Here is a 9462-nt window from a genome sequence, read left to right as displayed (position 1 = left end):
CCCAAATTTTTTCTTTCAAAAAAAAATCTTTATTTTTCTTTGCTTTCTTTACACATCTCATCTTTCATATTAGCATGCTCATTGATGTTCCCTTTGGTAACCATGTACCAAGTTTTAAAAAAAGAGCTCTATTAAGGGACAAAATTGTTGTTTTGCCTGGTGGAAATGTTGCCACAGCTGAGGAACAAATGTAATGTTTACAATTAATATTTGCAAAGTAAATACTGAAATGTTTATGTTTCTGTTTCTTTAGCTCTTTGTCATGCTTTTATGGAATAATTATTATATTTAAGATCAATGTTCACATTTTGCAATTGAAAGTTGGGTCTGGAACCAGGGTAAAACAATAGAATCTGTGTAAGCCCTGAAATGATAACTCTTACAAAACAGATGCCATGCGACAAAACAATAAACTTTCTAATCTGAAGAGAAGATCTCAAAGAAAACCATTTGCTCAACTGTCCTTTCACCCATCCTTAAGTCCCTCCTTCCCTCCTGGGCATATGGCCCGGGTCACTGAAAGTTGACTTAGAAGTTTCAAGAACTCAAGTTACTATACTCACATATTGTGGTTGATATGTCTCAAGAATCTATGATTTTAACCTTTTCATGTTTAGTATCATTATAAAGGTCTCCATGCGTTTGGTAAAATGGTCTTAATTTTACAACATTCATTTATATTATGAGAATTCTGTCCTGCTGCTGAGGGGTGTGTCTCCCTCAAGGTCTGTGAGAATGGTTTCCCTTCTCCGGCCAGGTGTGACCCTTGGGTCACGGGATCCTGACAAATCAAAAGGTCCTTTATGTTTTTTACAAATGATTTGATTTCTCTGTTCTGGCCTGGATATATAAGGAAAGTGGCAAGACATTCATTTGGGATTCTGTAACCAGAAAAAAACCCACTGAAAAACCTCTGCACTAGGACTCTCACATGCAGTTGTGTGTTTCTCTGCTGTCGGGTATGCATTTATTTTTATTTTTCAAATGTGTAATTGTGTTAAACACAGTGCGCTCATAGAACACACTTTATAGTTGTTTGGGCTACTACATGTGCACATAGTTGAGTTTATTCTTTAAAACACACGATTGCTTTGCTGTAAGTGTTGTCTGAAATTCTTAGGTAAAAGTTTGTAGATGCTGTGCATTCTAGACCATGTGTCTTGTGTAAAATTAGAATAACTGTAACACTGGAATGCTCCAGCAATTTCAAGTTACATGTGTGAATATGTTGAATTTGTTTGTCTCCGACATGAAACATTTGGCTATTTCCCATATAGCTACAGTAATCAGCTACATTGCTACATAGCTACATTGGATTCCGTCATTGGGCCAATTGGGTGGACCTTACATCTGCATAGAAGACATGTGAAAAGTAGAAAAATAAATGATGAAGGCATGGTATTCATTACCTCAAAAATCACATTCTCTAACATCTGACTTTTGAGCCTGAAAGTCCTCTGCCATAAAGCTATACGCTGCCCTCAACTAAACTGCAACTAAAGCAATAATTTGCAATCACCTTCCATTTCCCATTTTATAGACATTTTCCAGCATTTATAGACTGTTATGTACAGGTATTTTATTTATTCACTTTATAAATGGACTGCCTAGGTGGATTGTGTCATGTACTAGTGCAAGCAATGCCACTTTATGCAGTTTACCCCTCAAATCATTTGCCAGAAAAAAAAACTCACACTATACAATTAACATTTTTATATATACTAAGTCTGAAGCCTTTGAGGTAACTGGGGATACAAACCCACAGTGAACTTTGCGTATTTATAAATTTATATTTGTCAGGGTTGACTCAAATAGTGGTGACAGCCACACAGAGGGAAGAAGAGAGCAGCTCTGTGCAGGGAATAAAGCAGAAAAACAAACTTTTTATTTCTAGTTTATTTTGTTGATATAACATTAAAACAGTACAGGTTTTCAGATACATCTAGGGCTGGTGTACATAAGTTACAGATACCCAGTTCATTTCAGAACGCAGTTTGGTTTTGATATTTAAGGCCCTGAAACAAAATAGTAGGTTCTTGTACACAAAATGTTATTGTAAAACAACATTTAATTTAAATACAAAGGTGACTGCAGTGCATTTGTGTTGCTTTATCAAAATATCAGTTCACAGTGACACAAAGTGAAGATTTTACTTTACACATATTATTTGTGTTTCAAGTTTAGTTCAAATATTAACTGATCAAAATGTCTTCTATAAACTTATTTAAGATCTTACAATTATCCTTCAAACACTATTTTACACTGCTTATGCATGTCAAAAGATAGTTATTGTCCTCTATGCTACTATAAGTACACATAATACACATAAAAACTCCTGTCTCTGAACCTGTCAAAATTATGCTTTAATAACATTCCTACATATTGAGTGTTGTGTTTTCCTCCATTCATGTTTCTATTAGTGAAAAATACATTGAAAAGGAAATAAAAATATCTTGTTCATCAGTTAAGCATAACAATTAATATCACTGATTATTGTGACTAAATCTTTAACAAAACAGAGAGAAGATGAGAGAAAAGATGGAAAATGTGAGTGAAAGGGAAAATAAGGGGAGGCTGGGTGAGCTTCTGAATCCACTTGATTTAATAAATCCAGGCAGGTCACTCTTTATCTGAGAGCTGATCCAGTCCTGGTAGTGAGACACTCTGGTGTAACCGCCAGGGTACTTGGGTGCTGTACAGTTTACACTGAAAATCGAAATTCCAGACTGAATCCACTGTGAGCCATTAATAACCAGTGGACCTCCACCATCTCCCTGCATAGACAAGCACTTCACATTTACATCATGCCAATATACTGAGCATCTGTAAGCAGACACTGACTGATGTCTTACCTGACATGAGCCTTTCCCACCCTCGGCTGGTCCAGCACACAGAATGTTGTCTGGAATTAATCTTTCATAGGCATGTTCACAATCACTCTGGCTGACGACTGGTATGTTCACCTCCTGCAGTGAGTTTGGAATAGTGGTGTCTGTTGCATATAAATCAGTATAAAAAGACACATTTTTAAGACCCATTCACTCTAAGAACGATGACTAATAATCTATAATGAATAACTACATTTTATACATCCTGTTTATACCTTTTTCCTCACTTCTCCGTTTAGTTGTTGTAATCAGTTGGCGAGCAGTGGAGGTGATGTGAAAATAAAATAAACAGGCCTACAGAGTATTTAATAACACCACAGCTATATGCAATTTAGGTTTTATTTTGAATAATTGTACAGCCCTAGCTCTTTACAGTCAGTGGATTCTGATGGATTGTCAATGTTTGTCAACTCCGACAGTGATTCTTCCAATGATTTTATACCTCCATGTCGTTATCATTATATAGTTGTGGTGTGGACATTGCTATACATTTAGAATTAGAACAACTAAAACTTTGTGCGTATAGTTATCATTATAGTTATAGGCTTTTACAGGCCTTTAGTAATTTGCATGTGATGACAAAGTTTTAGGTTACACTTTATTTCAATAGTCCACTTTAGACATTCTACTAAGTAACTTTGCAACTACATGTCAACTAACTCATTAATTTGCACATACATGTCAACTAACTTTCATTAGATTATTAGTAGACTGTTAGGTTAGGGTTGGGGTTAGTAAAATAAGTTGACATGAACATGCAAAGTGACTTCAGTAGAATATCAGTTTATAAAAATAAAGTGTTAGCAGATATTTAATTGGACAATCTACTAATACTGCAAAGTTACTAATAGTTAGTAGAATGTCTGTAGGCTATCAAAATAAAGTGTTACCAAGTTTTATAACCTTGGACATGTGTTTTGATTGTTTGTTAATGTCAGACTTTTGGACCCATTTTGCCCCCGTAGTTCTTCCTGTGTTTCCTTATATGGTCTTTTTCCTGTTCTTGTTTAGTTTGATTGCCTTATGATTCCTTGCACCTGAGTTCCTTATTATCCTGTGTATATTAGTTCCTGTCTGTTCCTTAGTTCTTCGTCGGGTCTACTTGTTGTGAACGTCATCCTTGTGTGCTGTGTCTCCATGTTGGATTATTAAAGACTCTCATTTTTGTGAAATCTCTACGTCTCCTCGTTTCCTCTTTCCCGTGCTCCATGGTATTGTGACAGAAGACCCGACCGAATACCATTACCTCCGTGTGTTCCCTCCGTTTTTGTTTCCGTTTTTTCCTCAGTGTTTTTTGTTTCCGTTGTTGGATGGATCCCCTCTCCCGTCCGGAATACCTCATCCTCCTGCTGGAGCAGGGGGAGAGATCGCTCGAGGGCCATACCAGACTGTTCCTGGTCATCACTGCTCTAACCAGCTACCCGGACGACGCACTCTGTGCGTTCTACGATGCCAGTTTGAACATCTCGTGCAGAGCGCTGTCGTCCGAAGATGGCCCTCGAGTGAATTTCGCCGCCTTTGTGGAGTGGACACTGGTGAGAAATGGATCTCCGTTCCCCGCCTGTTCCCAGGGGAATCTCGCCAGTTCCACTCCATCGCTGCACAGAGCGACAGTGCTGAGGATCGCCGCGGAGCCGGAGCTGCAAATGACGTCAGTCAAGGTTTGTGAGTCGGCAACAACGCCCGCCCCAAGGGAGAGAGCCGCGGAGAGGAGCTCTGCACTCCCCTGCACCGCGGCTGAGGGTGAGCTGTGTATGGCGTGGCGACTGTGCCACACCAAAGAGGAGAGGGCTCCCGTTCCTAAGTTCTGGCCTGAAAGCCCAGAGGCTCACAAATGCCTGCCCTCCCACATGCTCCTGCCTTCTCCTCCACTGTCATCTTGCAGCCCCTCTGCTCGCCCCCAGCCCACCATCTATGCGGTGCGAGCTCCGTGGGACTGCCATCCTCCAGCATCGCCATGGCTGAAGTTTCCCTTGACTCCGCCTCCAGCCTCTAAGCCCCGAACTCCACCTCGGCCCATGGACCCCATCGGCTCCACCATGGCTCCTAGCTCCCTCCTCTCCGCCGTGGCCCGGCAGTCCACTAGCTCCGCCGGGCTCCCTCGTCCCTCCGGCTCTGCCTTGGTCTGGCGTCGACCATACTGCGCTTTGGGACTCCACTCCTCTGGCTTCGCCTCGTCCCTTCGTCAGGCTCCTTCATCCCCTCGGCTCCTCCTCAGTCCTCTGTCGCTCCGGCTCCACCACAGCCTCCCGGATCCACGCCTTCGCGTTGGTCGCCGGCGCCATCTGCTCCGCCTAGGACCTCTGGATCCTCCCCGTCACCCTGGCTCATCGGCTCTCCAGACTTTTGGACCCATTTTGCCCCCGTAGTTCTTCCTGTGTTTCCTTATATGGTCCTTCCTTGTGTTTTGTGTCTCCATGTTGGATTATTAAAGACTCTCGTTTTTGTGAAATCTCCACGTCTCCGTACTCCAGCGTATTATGACAGTTAAGTTGCTCTCACCTCCAAAATTAAGTTTTACCCATCCAGTGATCCAGCTCTCAGTAGCCGCAGCAAATGTACTACCAGCAGTCGCCAGACAGACGGGCCTAATATAATCATTGAAAGTCACAGAAGAGGAGAGCTGGACCAGTGCTATGTCATTGTCAAAATTATCTGGGTTATATTTAGGATGGATGATGATTTGAGCCACAGTTCTGGATATCACATGGGGGTTTATGCCTATTTGCCATTGATGTCCCAAGTAGATTATTGTGGTCGATGCAGTCAATCTGTAAAAATAAAAATCAGTCTTAATTCCACTGTTTATCTATCTATATATGCAATGTCAATACATACTCCTGAAAGCACTGAGCTGCAGACAAAAACCAGTCTTTATTGATTACACTCCCACCACATACAAGACCTCCATTTGGAACATAATTAATGCTCGCTTGCCAGGGCCAAGACCCCTCAACTGCATTTTGTCTTCCAACAATCTTGGGGTTAAGGGGGGCTCGGCCACACACTGATGAGAAAAAAATAAGTGGGTATTCAATGTGGGATATAAGATCAACATAAATATTTGTAGTCTTTTTTGAAATATTTTATTGAAATCTTTTACTTGCTCCTCATTTGAAACCCCTCCCTTTCAAATGCCTGTCATAATCCCTAATCAATTATAAATGGATAAAGTCAAGTTCTACTGTATATCTCTTTGTCATTGAACATGCATTTGTACATCATTAAGAGTGCAGAAACTTACCATTTAACTGGCAGAGTGAGCCTATGTTGAGAAAAAGAAGAAAAACTAATAATTAGATACTAAATGGATTAGCGATGTTTAAAGTGAAGTGAAAGAGATTACACAAAAGCAGTATAAAGTACACTGTAAAACAAGGAAAAGAATGAAAACACAGTAAACACCTGTTATGTGGTTAACTGTAAGTTATATTACCATGGGGTGGAAAAAATATTATTAGATTTAATGGGAAAAAAACATTTACTTTTACTGTAAAATATGTAATCTAATGTTTATGGATTTTGTAAGTAAATGTATTAATTAAAATCTATATTGTTTTCAACAATATACACTTTTACAGTATTCTTAAAATTATCTGTTGTTAGTAAAAATATGAATCACCCAGTAATTGATGGTTAAACAGTAAAAGAACATTCATGACATTTGATTGCATTTTTATTTAAATAGTTGTCTTGTTTTGTTATCAGTTCTGAACATCAGGGTGTTATCTGTTACATTTTATGTTGTGTAGGTCATAGATCAGGAAAGTTGGTGGGTAATGATCTATATCCTCCTGAGAACCAGAAAAAAAGTTTTGTGAATTTTTTTTTAATTTTTTTTTTAATTTCATTACATTGTTTGGAGCAATATATAAATATTTTATTCATATTTTATTCTTTGTCCTTTCTAGAGGATGCCAGGACTAAGTTATTCAAAAATATAAATAGACACCAAAAGGCTTGTATAGGCAAAAACAATGTTTTATTTCTTCATTCACCAATCAGTTTTTAGGTTTCGGCCTATTTTTAGCCAAACTTTGTACAAAGATGATTCAGTGATTCAACTATGTTATAAAAGATATAACAGAATTATTTGATATACTACTGTACTTTATGCAATATGTGCGTAAAATGTCCATAAATTGATATTCCCATTCTATACAATGTATCCATACATTGCATCTAATTTGCATTAATGTGTTCCTGAGGCAAACCATAATGAAAAAAGAAGTGTAATAATGGGAGTAATAACTTGGCAACATTTTCATAATAATATCTCATATTTCACAGGAATATTGATCTGTAATTTATTTTCCTATTGACTTCTTGTGTCTCCCCAAAATGACTGATTTACATGATGTTTGTCCTGGTGTCCTCTACAGAAGACATGTATGAAAATTTTGCCCTGTTTCGTAACAAAAAGTCATATTCCTATTTAAAACCCCATAACATTTTTATGCGATGTTTATTTACGACAAACAACTTGAAAATTAGCCAGATTTAAATGATAATTACATAACAGGACAAAAGTCTATGCCTGGGTCCCAGATCCAATCACCAAAATGACTTAGGTAATGCCAGAAACATTGGCACATTTTTACAGTGTATCATAAATAGCCTATATCATAAAAGTAGTAACTCTTGCACTAAATTCCACATTTCCAAAGTCGTACGATATGGCTGGGCGATAAAATGATAACAATTATTATTGAGATATCATTTTCCACAATAAAACGATAACAAGAGTTCGATAAATGTTCACAACATGTTTATGCTTAACTCCACTGATCTGATAATCACTGCGATGGTTACTTTTAACATTTCGTTCATCACTTCTCTCATGAACTCTAATGAACCGAGATCTCACTGTTAAAAATAGGATCAGTAAGTCAATTATGTTTTTACATTACTTTAACTCATCAAAATTAGTTTTATATATATATATATACAACCATGTTTATTATAAACATTTAAGATAATTGAACCTTAAAGGTCCACTGAAGTGCCCTGAAACACGCAAGCTGTGTCCCAAAGTTGAGTGTGCACACTTCGAAGGCCACGGACTTCGAAGGCCAGGCCACCGAAGTGCATGAAGGATGCTCCGCCTTTGCAGGATTTCCTAATTGCGACACCAGAGGTTCCCGATTAGCGCTCTGTCGCATAGCAACGGTGTGAGAGGAGAGCTGACGAGAGGACAATCCTGACAGAATTGCTCATTTTTGTTTTTATGTTTTACGTCATAATGGAGGAGACGGTGATGTAGCTCAGGCTTAAAGTGTGTCCCATCAGGTAATGAAAAGTTCGACACACTTGTGGTCTTCATCGTCACTTGAACACTTGGGCCAAATACAGGAAATACGTCATATAAGTGTTCAAGTGGTCAAGTGCAAAGGCCGCAAGTGTGGGTATTTGGACAAGGCATAAATTACAGACCCTTCATTTCTTTGTAAGTGGGCAAACTTATAAAATCAGTAGGGGATCAAATAATTATTTTCCCCACTGTACCTCAGGCTTAGCCAAGACCATGGCCAGGTAAGTTACACTTGTTTGCTGCGTCCTTTGTCGGATTACAACTTTAAATGCAGGAATTGGCTTGGAGCTTATTTGAATAATGTAATGATACATATGAAAAACTACAAAATACACACACACATAGCAGTTAAAATGCTGACTGATATCTTACAAAGGTGCAATTTTATATAATTTCTTGTCTTGACCATGGTGATCATATGTAGACAGGTTTGCAACCCGGATATTTTAGGCAGTTAAAAAACTGTTTATAAAACTGTGAATAAAAAAAAAAAATAGAGCATTGTACAGCTCAATGTTCAGTGGCAGCTATGACAGCTGAACAGTGCTCTGTATGGCCGGTCCGAGTCCTTCAGATGCAGCCTTTGATATAGTTAGCAAAAATGTGTTAATATTCTGACAAAATGTTTTCAAAATAAGCAGAGGTGGACTGTAAGGAAGTACATTAAGTATTCTCGAACAAATATGAAGTACTACGTTTTATTTTTTTCTCACAAACAGCAACACTGAAAATATGGTCTTTTACAACATGATGCATTGTTGTAGATTAAGCTACCAAGCAGTATATTTAGTAGGCAACTTTAAATGTAATAACCTTGAACATATTCAGAAGTAAAATGCAACATACACAGTAGTGCAGCAGTAATATTAATGCAAAACCATCCTGATGAATTCTTTTTTCTGAACAATACTGTATACCTTTACTTTTACTCTCAATACCTTAAGTATATTAGTGTATGTAAGATAATACTTTTACTTAAAGGATAGTTCACCCAAAAATTTAAATTCTGTAATCATTTACTCACCCTCAAGTTGTTCCAGGTTTGGAATTTTCATTTTTGGGTAAACTATCCCTTTAGCTAAGGTTATAAATATGACTAGTAGCTTTTCCCCAATATGGTATTGGTAGTTACTAAAAGTAGTTTACTAAAGTATCTTAAAATTTCTTCTACTAATTACTTTGTCATAGCTCTAAACAGTTTCTCTTTTCCTTCTTTCACTAAATCATACCAGACCACTGTACTGCAGGATAAAGCTGAATGTG

General features: G+C 38.1%; 1 protein-coding gene across 1 annotated transcript in view; it reads right to left on the bottom strand.

Annotated features, from left to right (window-relative positions):
- Positions 1–6177, bottom strand: part of LOC107694209 (trypsin-2-like) — a gene marked incomplete at its 5' end in the record, with an annotated part of 7092 nt that extends 915 nt beyond the window's left edge. The window contains 5 exons of the mRNA XM_016493848.1: positions 2597–2774; positions 2853–2992; positions 5391–5659; positions 5727–5895; positions 6133–6177. Coding sequence (XP_016349334.1) covers positions 2597–2774; positions 2853–2992; positions 5391–5659; positions 5727–5895; positions 6133–6177 — 801 coding nt within the window. The remainder of the gene's footprint in view (positions 1–2596; positions 2775–2852; positions 2993–5390; positions 5660–5726; positions 5896–6132) is intronic.
- Between the last annotated feature and the right edge of the window lie 3285 nt (positions 6178–9462).

This window comes from Sinocyclocheilus anshuiensis, unplaced genomic scaffold (assembly GCF_001515605.1).
Source record: "Sinocyclocheilus anshuiensis isolate Anshui unplaced genomic scaffold, SAMN03320099.WGS_v1.1 scaffold2704, whole genome shotgun sequence".
NCBI classification, from domain to species: Eukaryota; Metazoa; Chordata; class Actinopteri; order Cypriniformes; family Cyprinidae; genus Sinocyclocheilus; species Sinocyclocheilus anshuiensis.
Note: the sequence above shows the minus strand (reverse complement) of the source record. Positions and strands in the feature narration are given on the sequence as shown.